We start from the raw sequence: 17015 nt of genomic DNA on the forward strand, positions 1-17015 counted from the left end.
TATATATATATATATATATATATATATATATATATATATATATATATATATATATATATATATATATATATATATATATATATATATCCATCCATCCATCCATCCATCCATCCATCCATGGATCCATATATATATATATATATATATATATATATATATATATATATATATATATATATATATATATATATATATATGAAAAACACGGAAAACTTCATAATTTCTACTGTTTATACAAACCAATGCATTACAGCAGCTGTGATTTTGCACATCTTTTAGTTGTTTCTTTGGATTTGTTGGTGCATACTCTGCAGTTCTGTGACACTGTCAGCACAACTTGGCAGAATTTCCTCATTGAAGCAAATTCCTGTGCATTTTTCTAGCATTTGAAGTAATTCGGATTGTGATAGTCAGACTTTTGTGCCAGGGAGAGGCCTAGGAGCTTGCACTACATCATTCATTATGCCTGCCTATCAAACAGCACAAGCTGTACTCCTCTGGAACTGTTCCAAGAGGGCTCTCGTCATTTGCTTGCCACTTGGTGGCCAATTGCTGGAGCAAAGGAGACAAAAGCTGCAGCCCACCCCTGCATGCTCTGATTGCTCTGAGAGAGCAAGAAGAGGGAGGAAGGACGGGGGCCTCCTTTTGGCATGGCAAAATGTAGATTCCTATTGCGGGGTAGTTTTTGCACAGGGTTTCCAGGACAGAGAGGTAAATGGGGTCTCTATCTGCTCTGCAGCTTATCTGAATTAATGCATGTTGACATATTTTTCCTTAAACTTGGGATAATTAGGCAGAATAATAATTAACATCCAAGGTCGACATAGCAAATAAGTTTACATTGCACTATTTTCTGCCTCATTATTCACTGACTGAAAAGCCTCAAATTGATCATATTTCTGCTGTCTTGACAGGTGTTTGATCCATCAAATAAAGTAATCATCTCTGATGGAAGTGAAGGATGATGGAAACAACTGTCACTCTATAAAATTGGGATGTGCATAACTCCTACGTGATGTAAAAAAAAAATGAAAGATTTAGTTATTTTTGGTATCTTTTCCCCTCTCTTTGATTCATTTGCCGCTCCTCTCAGTGCTTGTTCTGACTCTTCTAGCTGCTGTGATCCTCCAGACCTTCTGGTTATTTGGATATTGTTTGGAGTCAAAGTTCTGTCAATCAGATAAGCAGTGACCTCGCAGACCCAGCAGATAAGACGTTACATGGCAAGAGGAAATGGCAGACAGCAGCGGGACACAAGGTCTGACTGTGAAGACTCAGTGAAGCGAGACTGATCATAACAGTTCCTCGTACTCCGAAAGGCCACAATGAACCAAAATTTATTGCTTCTGTCTCGTCTGTCAATCGGTTTACATTGACTGACTCTGATTTGGAGCCTGTACAGAAATTTTATCCTGAGAATAAAAACCCTTTGTGCAAGGTGATACAACTCTTTTCTGCAAACAAAATATTGATTATAAAGTGATTTTTTTTTCTTTTTGTCATTTTTAATTACATTTCTCAAAAATGGTTCAGAATTCTACAGAAAATATAGTCTCTGTAATCACGAACATTTAGAAAATTCATGCAAGCCTTAATATTCTCAATATATGGCTTGCATGTAACCTTGACGGCTGTTGCAGTCATCAAGATGATTTGGAATAAGACAAACTTTTCAGTCATTCCGTAACTCTGGGAAATTACAAAAGAATGAATGAGAGGCGAGTCGTTGTTCAGGGTCTGCAGCGTTTGGGTGGTCCACAGGTTGGAAGCCCTCTGGGAGGGATCAGGGGGACCTCCACATATAATACCAATAAGAAGACCTGTTGAAACAGGGCACACACTAATTCAAAAGCAGCTCAGCTAAAACCCAAGCACACACTTAATTCGCCATTCAAAATATTGTTTTCCACAAAGTTTGCTGTTGTTGCTATTCTTGTCAAAAAGTGAGGTATATAGTTATTGGAAAAATAAACTGAATCTTGCCAGTGTTTCAGTACAAACCCATTTTATATTGCATGTCCAACCACTATTTAATCCCATAAATACCAAAAAAAAAAAAAAAACACATTGGAAGTATGGGTAATTGTCAATCTTCCACAAAAGATTGAGTTGCTTTAGTTAGCAGCATGTTGGTTTTTCATTTTAACTTCATTTTGACACAAATGAAAGCATAATTATGTCTGGAAGCTGCTCAGAGCAACCACAGTCTCTGATGCTGCTCGTCACTGAGATGATGGTTCAGTTCTTTTTTTCAAGAGACTCTTGGTGGTCATTGTTCAGTGAAGGGAAGAAAGCAGTCAGTCAACCCACCCCACCCCCAAAACGTTCTGGGAGTTCAAACACTTGAGTTAGAAGTGCTCCTCTAAATAAAAGGGTTACTGCTACAGAGATCACACATGTAAAGCCAATTTAACTATGTTTGGCTGTTTTTTTTTTTTGTTTTTTTTTCATTCATGACATTGATTATTTTCAAACTAATTTAATTGATATTAGTTTTCAAGTGGGCAGTGAGAACATCTAAACTGATTTGTTTGCACTTAGCTTATTGTGCATTCCTAAAATGTGTTCCATCTATTTACATTCATACTTTAATGTCCTTGATTTATTTGTTAAACATTACTTTTGGTTTAGATTTTATCAAGATGTACCTTAAAATGTTTGAAATAACTTAACAAGCCCTGATGTGATTTTAATATTCTTTCATTACTTCAATGATGTCTGTGCAATATAGTTAGGAGATTCAGATTGCAAAACATACTATGTGGTTATTTTTGGTGTTGGCCACCAATCTTCTCCGTTTTTGATCTAATTCTGAAACTTTACCCTTGATTTTCTTACGTGAGTTTGTATCGGCTAAATTAATTTTAGAATTCTTCAACTGATTAAACAAAACAGGTTTCCAACAAAAACTTAAGCAAAAAATAATAATAATAACATATAGCAAAAAAATTCACAGTCATAGTTCTGTTGTTATGTGCATGTACATACAAAAAAAAAACAACCCTGTGTTGGATTGTTAATGACAACATGTTTTAACTTGAAATAAATTTCAATATTAAAGGACAGTCTCACATTTAATCACATTTTAGTTTCAAATGGTGTATTAGATTGTGATAGCATAGGCTGCATTCCAAAAACATTATTTTGAATAACAGAAAAAGACTGCCAACATCAAAAGGAATTGTATGACTTTATCGCCCTCTGTTGTCCAGAATGAAGACCAAATTTAAAACTATGGAATTTTGAAATATGGAGGAAGAAATGAAAACGATCAAGAATAAGAAATCAAGAAGAATAAAAGATCAATAAACACAAAATAGATATGTTTTAGAATAAAAGCTTAGAGATTTTGAGTGATTCAGTATTTAAATTAAGAAATTAGGACATGTTCAGAACATTGCATCCTCTTCTTTCCTCACATAAACTGTATTTTTATTCTTTTGTAATACTGCTATATATTTTATTAAAAATTGTCTGTTGGATTGTTTGTTTAACTGTTTTTATGTACTTATTTAACTACATTTAAATAAATAAATTTTTATAAATATGTGACCCAACAAAATGAAATTTGAAGGACTTAAACTTGCCTGATATTCAACATCCAAGATGAACAACAAATAACTGGGAGAAGAAGTGAGTGCAAAGTCTTTCAAGCCATTGTCTTCTCAGTGAGGTTTGAGAAATGGGGAGCTTATATTTTAAAGAATGCCATTAGATGACAAAAATAAGTTACTATTTTTACTAATATATGTAGAGCAGAATGAGTATCGACAATTACATAAGAACCCAGAGCAAGTGACATTTTTCATTAAAGGTTTCTTCACTATTCTCAGGTTATTCATTACATTAAATGTCAAGGTAAAATCATTTCAGACTCTAACCTTGATGTCTTTTTTTTCTCATATGAGTGAGTTATTTGTCCACAGCAGAAGTCCACCAGCTCAAAATGAACAGATAAAGTATCAATGGTAGTGGCAGGGTTTTTGTGTTTATTTTTAGTTTTTTGTTTTGGTGTTCATGTTTTAATTCTTCACAAGTTCTTTGTTCAGATTTCTGGCAGATTCTGGGTGTTTCAAATGTACTACTTTGTGTGCTTTTCAGATTTGTTGTAGATAATATGCTACTCAAGCTTTACTAAATGTACCCTCAATTGCAATAAGCCGTTAAGGGGAGACCTCAGAGGGTCATTAGAGCAGGGTTTCCCAGTTTCTACGCCAACTTGACACATTTCACAATCAAAAATATTCCAATAGGTTATTTTACTGTATATGTTATAATAGTGATAGAAAAACAGACTAGATTTTATGCTAAAAAAAATTATTTGAAAATGTATCATTAAAAAGTATATCAGAGTAAGTTGTTCAATTTTGCATTTAATTTATTTTCCCTCCAACTTTCTGTTGTCTCCCTATCGCACCCTGGTGGCCACCGAGGGGGATGCCGCCCCCACTTTGAACAACACTGAGTCAGAGAGCAACAGTGAATGAAAAGCATCACAGGCAGAGAACAGCAGACGGGTCAGGGAGAAAGTTGTGGGAAAGTTAAAAGAAGGGTAAAGTTCTAGAGCTTTTTTAAAAACATTAATCATTTAGGAGACAGCAAACATATGGAAGAAAGATCAAATGAGACCAAAATGTAACTTTTTGGCCCACGTGTTAAATGCTGCATTTCACTCTATAACCATCATCTTCACTTTTAGCGATGGTTATGGGAATCTCATATCTTTGGGATGTTTTCTACTGGAGGAGCAGGGGAAAAAGGCACACCAAAAAGGAAACCTGCTGGAATTTGCAAAAGACTTGAGTTATGGGTGGAGTTTCACCTTCCAGCAGGACAAAGACCCCAAAATTAGAGCGGGAAGAAATTCCTGCTGTAATCTGACATTCAGATTAATGAATGTTTATGAATATGCTTTAATCTGACATTCAGATTAATGAATGTTTATGAATATGCTTTAATCTGACATTCAGATTAAAGCAGGAAACCAGAATACAAATGCATTCTGCACTTTTCAGAATAGTGTAGAATTCTTGCTTTCTGCTTTAATCTGAACGTCAGATTAAAGCAGGAAAAAATAATATTTTGTCATTGGTAAAGATGTCATTCTACATTGCAGATTGGAAGAGGTTACCATTAATAATCATAATACAAGCTGAAAGTAAAGGACTATATCAATGAAACATACGTAGTCAAAAATTGTAATAAAAACAAATCACCTCCTTAAACATAACATATTTTGGCAGAAGAAACACAGATTTAAAGATCTAAGTTTTCCACAACATAAACCTTTCAAAGTAGGTAATGTACGTATTCGAACAGGGCAAAGTACTATTACTGTATCTGTTTACTGTATTTTCACTTGATTTCCAAATGGCACAGTAGGTTCAGCAAATATAAAATAACATTAGAACTATGAAACTTGTTCTAATGTTTCAGAATAAGTTTCTGAACAAGGACATCCCACCAGACAAATGTGCTTGCATTTGGCACATTTTTGTTTAAAACATGTTTGTTCCATTTTCAGTGGGTAGAGTAGCCAGAAAATAAACTTCAAAAATAATACGAGGAACTTTGTGCCCCATGAAAAATATATACAATTGTCTGAATGTAATTCACAATTTGAAGCAACATTAAAAGCAGACATTAAAAATATGCTAAAGGCCACTTCTTAGTCTATTCTTAGATAATAATAATAATGATAAAAAACTATACATTTTCTAAAAATAAAAAACAATCATACTTAAATATACATTTGTAACTAAATAACATTTATTAAAGCAACTACACATTAAAAAAACAAACATACTTAAATATATATTTGTAACTAAATAACATTTATTAAAGCAGAACAATATGTTGATCAAACTTTAAAATTAAAATAAAATTAGGATCATGTCAAAATCTACTAAAAACAGCAGATTTTTGAATAAGACAAAACAAATAGCTTCCGAAAACTAATTTAATTAATTTTAATTATGAAAATTGTAAAATCTGTATTTAGATGTAATTTGACAGCCTCAATTCAATCTAAACGGAAACATTAAACTGGATTATTTTTTATTTAATAAATACGCTTTTATTTTGTCGTTTACCCGCCTCGATTCGCAAAAGATGCCACATCCGGTTTACCCGGAACCCAGCATAATTCCCAAAGATGGCGGAGCAAGGTCCAATGGCCATAGCGATGCGGCTCCGAAATCAGCTTCAGTCTGTCTATAAACTGGACCCACTACGGAACGAGGTGAGCTGCTTTGTGTTTTAAGCTCCTTCCCAACCGAGGAAAGTGTACTGACATTGAAAGTACCAGAAACGGGAGTTAACGTGGCGTTTTAACAGGAGATGGTTGTCTCCGCTGCGCTGATGGAGAGACACTGAGAGCGATGCTCGAGCATGCGTATACGGTTGGGTCCAACCGTGTTGTTCTGCGGAGCAACGTGCATCAAAGCTCCAAACCAAGTGTTAAATTTGACCACTTCCGGCCCTGTTTTCTTTAGTTCAGTAGGAAGTTTACTTTTTAATTTGCGCTTTATGGTGGAGTAAACTGTGGCGGTAACAGACGCTGCGCTCCGTTGGTTCTCATTCGATTTGGTTGTCGAAGTAACGGCGGTCCGTTTTGAGTTGCTACTGCTTCGCGCTCGGTTTGTAGTTTGATATCACTTATTCAGCCGTTGGAGCTCGGAGTTAGCAAGCAGTTCTCAGTTCTTTCGACTATCCAGTTCCTTCTGTGACAGTGTGTCGGTCTCCTCGGAGAAACGCTACTTTTTCAGTTTCAACGTGATCGCAGAGGTCATGCTGAGCTCGCCCGCTTTTCCTCCGAATTGTTTAATGTCCGACAAGCTTAAAAACAATGTTTGCATTTACAGCTTTAACATTCCTTATTAACGATTCTTCTCCGACTTTAGGAAGACCGTTAAGGGCAAAATGGGCTTCATAAAGTCTCCTCTTTGTCTTCAGCGCTGTGATTTTGCTGGGGGTAACTGCTCTGCAGCTGCTTCGCCTTTTTTTTCCTTCTTTTTTTAATAAACCTATTAAAAGCTTTAAAGTTTTGAGATAGTGAGAGATTTGAGCACGATTACCCAACATCAGTTTTCAAGAGCTGCTGTCCTTATTTTAGATACTTCCTTGGTCCAACACACGTATCAAAAGAATTGTTCATTAGCAGAACTTGATGAAACGTTCAGAGGTATTTCTGCCACTTGAATTAGTTTTTTGAACAATAACACACTAAAACATGCAGGAAACTGGGTGACACCCTCCATTAAACCTAAACTCCAAAGTTGGGCAAAATAGAACAACAGAAAGTCCATGTGGCTAAATTTTAGAGCAGTGTTTATCAAACCCCTGCACGTCTCAGAGGCACCTCTATGTATTCTAGATGTGCATGTTTCCATAGAGCTGATTTATATGAATTGGTCATTAAGCTGATGAGGAAACATTGTCTGTTTAAATGAGGTGAACTGGAGTATACAAACATGTAAAACACAGAGGTGCTTTACATACGCTAACACCTCTTATCAGAGCTGCAGAATATAATGAAAGGACTGCATGAACGCTATATTTGGTAGACTAATAACTGAAGCGCAATACATTCGGATTCTGTTATCAACTAATCTGTTTGGCCATAATTTTACCCTTTTCAGTCCAGGTGAGTTCACATGTGATGTAAATCTAAGTGTTGTGCTGAATGAGCATGGCAATGCTTGTTGCTCTCATAACTGGATTAAGGTTGTCATGACACTAAAATTTCAAACCCAATGTCGACACTAACAAAAAAAACTCAATGACTTTCAGTAATGGAGCAGTTGAATTAGGGTAAAAGCGATAAGTAACATGTAGTGTTTGTGCATTTCCTTTTTTCTGTGTGTTTGCCTCATAGGGAAGGCAGCTCCTTAATGCTATCAAAAAGAGAGGGGTTGTATGTTGTTTTTTTTTTATGTCATGATGGACTCATCATGTTCATAGAGTTTAAAATTTCCTGAATCTAAATCTTGCAGTGACTTATTTTAGGACTTTTGGTGGTTGTAACTCTATCACTTATAAAGACTTAAGGAGTTTCTCAATTTTACACATCGACCAAAAAAAAAAGATGAGCAGTAGTCTTGAAATTTTTTTCTTGAGATTTCCTGAAAATTTCTTTTTCTTTTGACATTTCTTTTCTACATCAGTCATTTTCCGTCCACTTCCAAAACATCTTTGATGTATTTCCTCTGTTAACTTAGCTCTGACTTATGATTCATAAGTCTCACAAACTCAGAAGAGGAACTGTTGTTGTCTGCATGTAGCAATTTAGCACAGAACTAATTATAAGTTGGCCTTTTAGCCACTTTCTTTCAAACAATCTGTCATAAACACACAATTTTCTCCCATTTTCTGAGTTGAATCACCTGATAAAATGGCAAAATTAGAGTCTGACACCTGGGAAAAAAAAACTCAAGCCTGAAAAAGATTATTCCTGAAACTTGACAGTAGATGAACAAATAAAGGATGATGCTTCTCTCAGTTCCTGTTTCAGGGTTTTGCTCCTATGTTCCATTTGCTTTCGGATATGGCTTTAAATGACTGTTTATTTGTTCTAAACTGTTTTAAGCCTGACTATTTGCTGCCCTCCACTTGTGGTGGGAGCTGACTTTAAAGACACTGCCTGTTGCAGGAAGAGGCATCTGTTAATTGGCTGGGCTGTTTGGTCCCAAGACACACTTGTCTGCTGCCATCTTGCTCTGATTAAATAGTAACAAACAGGACTGTGGTTATGTTTGGAATGGAACACCAGGATCCTTCCTTCTAACTAAATTGAGACATTGTCTCAAAATAAATTGATGATTGTAATTATTTTTTCCAGTTTTTTAAAGTGTTGAATGCTTCTTCTATGGTTAGAATAATGGGAGATAAATTAAAAAAAAGTGAAATGTCGTGAATATTCAAACCCTTTGATGCTTGTTTTTTGCTTCTCTAGGAGGAAGTTAAGTTGAAGATCAAAGACCTGAATGAACACATTGTCTGCTACCTCTGCGCTGGATATTTTATAGACGCCACAACAATTACAGAGTGTTTGCATACTTGTAAGCTTATGAATCTTTGTTTTTTTCCTCCACTATTTTACTAAAATAACTTGTTTGCCTGTTTGCTTCAGTATGAATGAATTCTCTTTTTTTTCCTGTACAGTCTGTAAAAGTTGCATTGTAAAATACCTGCAAACCAGCAAGTATTGCCCCATGTGCAACATTAAAATTCATGAAACTCAACCTTTACTCAACCTCAAGCTGGATCGAGTGATGCAAGACATTGTCTACAAGCTGGTGCCTGGGCTTCAGGAGAGTAAGTTGTCTTAATTTTTATTGGTTGTCCAGAAGTGTTGTAAGTCTTTAATATGCACAGGACATGCCTTGTACAAGCATGTATGCTCCAATTTTTCTAATTTGTGTCATGTTAACACCACCAACTCTATTTTATTGGGGTGTGTAATTATGAAGCGTACAGGAAGTTGCACATAATTTTCATCATTTGTTTTACAGGCTAAAATCTGAAAAGTGTGGCCTGCATTTTTCTAAGTCAGCACTGTGTAGAAACACCTTTCCCTCACTTGGAAGTCTAATGGAGTGTGTTGCCTCTAGCTGCACATATTCGTCAGATTCAGGATTGCTCTGTATTTATCCCCTGTCCTCGTCCCGTAACACTGAGCAGCTTCCCCACAGCCTAATCCAACCACCACTGTTATTATCTTGCAGGTGGGGGAATCTTGACAACAGATTCCTCTACCTGAGCTGTGAATCCATGCAGCTCCTCCAGAGTTATCATTGGCATCATGGATGCTCTTCTGATTAATGCTCTTCTTGTTTAACATAAACTTACAATGATTTGCATAAAAGATTTTGGTTATAATGTAATAAAAATTGAGAGTTCAACGGGCAATGAATGCTTTTGTAAGTTACTGTTTTTTGTAGCATATTTAATCAATTTATCATTTACACTTTCCATTTTTAATTGTGAGCAACAAGTTGTCAAATTTAAAAAAAAAAGTATTTGTTTTTCAGTTGAATACAAAATATCGAAGAAGGTATTGGTTTTTCATAATTTTAATTTTGGTCTCGGATCAGAAATACAAAATGGTCTTCAGAACTGAATGCTAATTTAGGATCTTATTGCTTGGGTTTATGTGAGCCAGAAATTGTAATGTGTGCAAAAGTCTGGGTTGTTTTCAACATAAAATAGTGTAAGCATTAGGTTATTTGGCTTTTACAGCACTGACAAGTGTAAGAATAAAGTAACCAACAAAAATATTTTAGAAGTCAAAAGTACTTTAAATGGTTTTGTTTGTTCTCTTATCTAACTGGTTATTTGTTGTTTTATAAATCAATACTTCTCACAGTGTGTAATTTTTATTTTTGTATGTCCTAACTGGTGAATTAATAATAATAATAAACATTATTAAGGTGGATAAAAATAATAAAGAGAAGTTAAATTACTCTTAAGCACAATATACTAAGCAATATTACCACCAGAATATGTTTTCCAGTGCATCAAAGTCCCTGCTATTTGTTGTCTTTGGGTGTGTCATGGAATCGCATACTTAAGGCGCTTTCGCAATGCACGGAACGGAACGTTTCAGAACGGAACGGAACGGTTGTGTTCGCATTACAACTTGCGACCGGTTCCACCCGGCCCCATGGAACCACAAGAGCTGTGGTTCCAATCGTGCCGGCCAATCGGTTCTGCTTAGAACCAGCAGCTGATTGGCCACTGGTTGTTATGGAGTCAGACGTTGATTTTCTGTTGACAGCTGGCTCTCACTACTATATTACTATACTACAGTCTATGCTATTTTTCTTCTGTATTTCTCCTGGGAATACGTAGAAGTCGTTCAGCATTTTGTCTTCCGAGGGTAGCTTGTTGGCGGAATTTAATTAATTGTATGAGGTTGATGAGCAGCAGAATTAAATCCATGTCGTCCATTGTTGTTGTCGTCGTAGTAGTAACTATTCTTCTTTCTATTCTTTATTAAATTGGCAGTTAGCAACCAACCAACTCAAACCACATTGTTTAGTTTTAAAAATAATGACGTCCGGCACCGCTTCGATGGCACCCCGGAGTGTAATGCGAACACAACCGTTCCGTTCCGTTCCGTGCAGTGCAGTGCGAAAGCGCCTTTAATGGAAATGATTGCAAAATAAACTGTAGAAGTTTGAATATAAATTTTCTTTGTATATCAATCCAACCAAAACCCTCTAACAAAGCGTCTGACAGACGTGTTCTCTTCAAATCTTCTGATACTCATTTCAGAGCATCAGAATATTTGATGGTAGAAGGTTTATTTGCAGCAGCATGTAGATTTCTGTGTGTCATACCGGTGTTGAATAAGTATTATCAAATTGGGGTGTGGTTCCAGCGTTGCCGTGGTAACCTGCATGTTTGCAGAACAAATTCTGGGTCACACAAACCAGAGCAATGAAATATTACATTAAAAAATGTCTGTACTATGATCTGTTTTTCTATTCTGTATTGAAAACATAAAAAGTTTATACAATTTAGAAAAAAGTTAATTTTCTTATTCATGATTGTCAGTTGAAAATAGAACAAATGATGCATGGATAATATTTGAAGCATAGCTATTTATTTTCCTGTGAAATTGGAAGAAGTCATGAAAAAGAAACATGTTGGCATGTTTTTTATTTTTCTCAGGTGAGGACAAACGAATAAAAGATTTTTACCAGTCGCGTGGGTTAGAAAGAGTCATCCAACCTGCGGGAGACGGTGGGTCCTTCTTTCACCACTAAACATTCTGAAATATTTCTGTTTGTGAAAGAGCTCTGGCTCAGAGTAAAGTTCTCAGCATCTACAGCTGGATTTATTTGATTGCTCTACAGCAGTAAAATCAGGATCTAAACCTTATCCTTTCCCCCCCCCCCAACTCTTTAGATGTTTCAGAGAGCGCAGCTCTGCCTTTTACAAGCTTCGACCACTCTAAAGCTCACTTCTACAGATATGATGAACAGGTTTCGCTGTGTTTAGAAAGACTAAGGTAAAGAGCTTCTGTTTTTATCTTGTGTATGCTTTAAAAATGAGACAAGACTGAAATGGAATGTTTATGTTGAAATATTTAAATTTAACTGTTATAAAATGAACTTTTGCAAAGTGTTTTAACACTCTGTCTTTGCAGTTCATCACTCTCTGGAAAAGATAAGACAAAACTTACTCTCCAGGTGGGTTTATCAAGTACTCTAACTTGTAACTAGTGTTGTATTTCAGTACAGATATATGTGCTTATTGAAGTTGTTGAGCTGGTTCTGGATGCATTTAAACCAACAAGGCTTTTCACAACCCAGAAAAAGATGTCTCCAGGACATAAAAAAAAACCTAACTGCTTAGCGAATACATGGCACATTGACAGCTGCTGCTACAGCAGAATACAGCCTTCAGAGCTGCTGGAGCCTCGTATTTACAGAGGGGGAAAAGTAGGAGAATCGTGTCACTGAGGCAGGAAATTATTCGTCATCTACACCCAATCGGCTTCTCTCTTAACTGATTTGTGTCATTTAGAAAATTGAATGACTCTTTGCTAGAAGCCACCTGTGTTTTTTTGTTTTTTTGTCTTAATTTTATGAACAAAATGGAGTTCAAATGCTATTTGTGTGTTTTTTTTTATTGCTTTAGAAGTTACATTAAGCCGAGCAAAATCTTTTAATATATTATGAGGAAAAAATTCATATATGTAAAAACATAAATACTTCAATAATTTCCTATTCCAGCAGGGGGCACCATGATTTGCTTTATTAAATTATGGAAATAGTTTTTGAAAGAAGTACCCTTTACAGCTTACATTTCAGAACAGAACATAATAACATGGTGTTTCAGTTATTGAAATTAAGGACATAGTCTAACTTTGCCTTTCAGGCTTTTCAGAGTTCCTATGCGGCCTGGAAAGTTATTGAATCCAAGTATTTTCTGTTTTGTGTAACTGCAGGAAAGTAAAAAGAGGGTGATTAGTGTAAATCTGGCATCGTTTGAGGTGGTCTTGGTCCGCTTCCAAATAAACTCATGTACAGTTCATTTCTGGTGTGAGCACAGATCTACCTCGATTTGAAACGACTAAAGAAAATATGCGTCTTTTTTGAAGTTCATGAGCCACTATGGTAAAAATGAGCCGTTCAGTGTTGCTAAGTCTACTGCTATTACTAATTGCTTCTACTAATTGAACTGGAATTGTACTTAATGCACCATTTTCTGCTGCCAGCATGCTGTGGGTCAGAAAAGAAAGAGCATCTTGTCTCCTTCGGCTTGCAACAGCATTTGCTGACGCCGTTCCAACATTGTGAAGCCTGTGTTGTGTTGGCTTCTCTTGACATTTAAACTGGCATTGCAGTAACAGCACAAATGTGCACAACAGAAATGCAGCAAGCAGGACTTCCGAAATTATTTCCGGATCTCTGCTGTGTATCTCTGCATCTTCGTCACTGCTGTCCGGTGGGAGCAATGACCATCAGCATTGTCTAAAAGTACAAAGTGAAAACACACTGCAACAAATTGTAAATAAAAGTGCTTTTGGTCTGGATCAAACAAGCAGACCAAAGGACTTTCCTGGTATCAACAAACCCTAAAAGGTTTAGGATTCTGGCTTGAACAATGTGTAGGGAAGCTGGCGTTGACCATTTTTGTGGTTAGATTATTTAAATATTTAGCTGTCAGGAGTCCTCAAATTTTAATCTGTAATGTTATTTTGGATCACTGTGCCCACTTCCTCTTGGTGAAGGCCCCGTGTCTTCACCTGAAAGTTACTTTGAGATGTTGGCGTAGAGACTGAGTTTTATGATCAGTCCAATAAGTCATTTGGTTGTTGGGATGCACATTTGCTCATTGTACTGGCCCGACCTCAGCGTGAACTTGCTCTTGATTTGGAGGATTGGCAGCTTACTTTAAATGTTTCCACTGGTGACTAATCTTTCTTACTGTGTCATTGTGAATTCCTAAAAGCATGGAACTGGCCCTCTAACTCTTTAGAGATTGATGAGCAGGAACAGTTGCTCCTCTTAGGTCATTGTTGAGGTTTTTTTGTCTTGGCATCATGACACGACAAACCCGTGAACTGTTGAAAAACTCCTTCCTTTGTGATCAAATTTCTTCCGTCGATATCTGATTACTACTTAAATTGGACGAACAAATCCTTGGCTGCCATGGGATTCTCAAAATGCCACATTTTTAAGGGTGTTTGGCTTCTTTAGGGAAGTTCATCCTTGTTTCACCTTGACCAGGTGTTTTATTCATTTATTTTTTAAACAAACCATGTTTTTTCTTGGCCTTTAAATTGGGTTGTAGAGTATTTAAGAATATTAAGAGCTTGAACTCCGTCACAGCTAAGGAGTTAAATTAACCACACAGATCTGCTGACTGATATTTTGGAAGTGTCAGTACATTCACTCATGTCCTCTCTGATCACTTTGCAAAGTCAAAATGTTGTTTATCGTTTGTCTAATCTTACTTTATGTAACAAGAACATGCAGCCACATTGGTTCCATTCCTGCCTTTTTATATGCAGTTGTTTTTCACTCTAACCCCTCTGTGACCTTATAAAGTGGATTAGCTTCTGACGAGAACCCTCATAAATGTATAAAAACAAATCATACTCCAGGGTGTAATGTCGGATCAGTTTGCTAATGCAAGCCATGTCCTTGCAGTGTTCTGGATTTAAATTCGACCCTCAATAATTTGTTACCAGCTCTCCTCTCCACCCTCCTTGTCCAGTGATATTTACTGTTTTATACTGAGATGTAAATTTAATAAAACAGATTTCTGCCCATGCATGAAGAGAAATACTACGCCCTTGCAGTGCATGAGCTAAAGCAGTTTAGCTCTTTGACTTTAGAGTGTTTAATAAGTCAGCAGGGAGCAGAAAACTTCCAGCAGTAAGCAGGATTATTCTTCACTGTAAATCTAATCGTAAAAGGAGTACGCGGTTCCTACAGTTGGATCGTTTGGATATCTTCTGCTCCAAATGTGATTCAGAATTGCTGTCCAATTTGCTGTTTATGAATAAGGATCGGCAGCAAAAATATTATTGGAACATTTTAAACCAGTCTTCGCAAGAAAATAGCCAGCACTTCTAGTTGGACTTTCAAAACTGTAACTTTTCTCTCATTTTGACTCTGTTGGTGATGGTCTCTACTCCCAAGTTAAATATCAGATTTCCAGATGATGAACAATTATGTAAATGGTAGTCTTATAACAGAATATTAAGAATTAACCATTGCAGTGATCACAAGTTACAATAAAGACTGAGTAAAGATGATCTAAGGCTTGGCAATATGGTTGAAAAATGTATCACAATATAAGGGTTTCATATCGATCGATATCAATAATTATTGATTAGTTTTTTTTGTTTTAAATATCCAAACTACTATCAAACTAGTGAGGTGACCTTTTCTCTTTTATCTACAATTTTATTCTTGAGCTGTTCAGCTCAAGAGATCAGATAAGAAAATATCACTTTTCAGATCTTTTTTTATTTGTAAGCTGTTATGAGACAGGCTGAATCAACATAAACCTGCTCCCACATACTCTGGGCTACTGTGTGTATTCAAAGGTCACAAGTTTGATTAGTTACTTGGGTGCCTCTGTTTAATTGTGCATTGTATAAAATTTCTCAACTGCATGTTATATTGTTCTTGTTTTGGAGCTGATCGTTTTCTCTTTCTTCTGCAGCAGAAGTTTGTGCGCTGCTCTGTACGAGCAGAGGTGAGACACTTGAGGAAAGTCCTGTGTCACAGATTAAATGTGGAAAAACATCAGGTGAGTCGATGTCTTATACTACATCAAAAATATTTTCTAGTATTTCTTTCGATTGGTTTATAATAAATGTTGTAAATGTATCAATGTCTGATCATCCACGCGCACAGATCCGTCACTAGTTAACAGGTAGCAATGAAGCTCTGTCTTAATCTGCTTCTACTTATTATTGTACAAGTAGTTGAAAGTGACTCTGCCAAAGGTATTATTTTCTCCACAGCAGATGTTTATAGGGTGTTCATGTCCATGGCATGAGAAGCAGACTAAGACTTTCTACACACGTAGCTGGGTCATTATAAAAACAGATATTTCTGCCACATCATTTAAAAAAAATATTGTACATGGTCGGTTTCAGAAAAGTTTTCATCCACATGAACCTGCACGTCTTCGAGTGTTGTTTTAAACATGCCAAACAGGGGGCAGTGCAGAGCAAAGCTAAAACTTATGTCAGCCAATCAGGTTGCTTTAAAACAATTTCAACTTCCTGTTAGGAATTAAACATGGCATCATGAGGTTCTTTTGTATGGTCAGAAAGGTTAACCCACTTTTAAATTGCTTTAGAATATAAAGTTAAAAAACATAGGACAATATTGATTGGAAATTGTGTCAAAGTAAGTTTGTGACTATATTGGTACATTATTTGTCACAGACTGTAATGAGTGGGAACCTAGATCTCAGTTTTCCTGTCTACACACACATAAAAATGTATTTGTTTTCCCAGATATCCGGCTATGTATGGAGTAGACTTAAAGGTGAATTTAAACTCAAAGCACTTTTTCCAGGAACAATGGTAGTTTTATGAGGTTTTTTTATTTTACCCCCGTTGTTTGTTTCTCTTCCAATCAGAATCAGAGCAAACCATTTCTTTCTGGTTGAATATTATCACCGTTTTCTTTTTCATGTACTCTTTAGTTTAAACACATTCACAGTTCATACTTTTGTTAACATTAAATTTGACAGCAATATTAATTGGTATTTTCATTTAGAAATATAGGTAGTTATCAAAACCCTTAATAAAACCTGATGAACTTAGTGGAAATATGAAATAAGTGAATTCAATGAAGCATGTGCCACAGTCTCGAGTACCACTGATTGAGTATCATGAACATCTATATATATATATATATATATATATATTAGAGATGTGCCGATCAGGTTTTTTCCTCCCGATACCGATCACCCATGAGGGCCGATCACCGATACCGATCACATAATTATTATTATTATTATTATTATTATTA

The 17015-nt window shown here is 36.0% G+C and overlaps 1 protein-coding gene across 2 annotated transcripts in view; it reads left to right on the top strand.

The window, feature by feature from the left end:
• Window positions 1-5977: 5977 nt before the first annotated feature.
• pcgf1 (polycomb group ring finger 1) overlaps window positions 5978-17015 on the top strand; it is a 16205-nt gene continuing 5167 nt past the window's right edge. The window contains exons 1-7 of one of the 2 annotated variants that reach the window (XM_015046701.1): window positions 5978-6241; window positions 8954-9059; window positions 9163-9315; window positions 11677-11748; window positions 11914-12016; window positions 12155-12197; window positions 15694-15777. In XM_015046701.1, the coding sequence (XP_014902187.1) occupies window positions 6155-6241; window positions 8954-9059; window positions 9163-9315; window positions 11677-11748; window positions 11914-12016; window positions 12155-12197; window positions 15694-15777 (648 nt within the window). In that variant the 5' untranslated portion in view covers window positions 5978-6154. Of the gene's footprint in view, window positions 6242-8953; window positions 9060-9162; window positions 9316-11676; window positions 11749-11913; window positions 12017-12154; window positions 12198-15690; window positions 15778-17015 lie in introns of both variants that reach the window. The other variant, XM_015046700.1, reaches the window with a different exon arrangement.

Source organism: Poecilia latipinna, unplaced genomic scaffold (assembly GCF_001443285.1).
Source record: "Poecilia latipinna isolate Pla-1442-1.1 unplaced genomic scaffold, P_latipinna-1.0 Scaffold789, whole genome shotgun sequence".
Classification (NCBI taxonomy): Eukaryota; Metazoa; Chordata; class Actinopteri; order Cyprinodontiformes; family Poeciliidae; genus Poecilia; species Poecilia latipinna.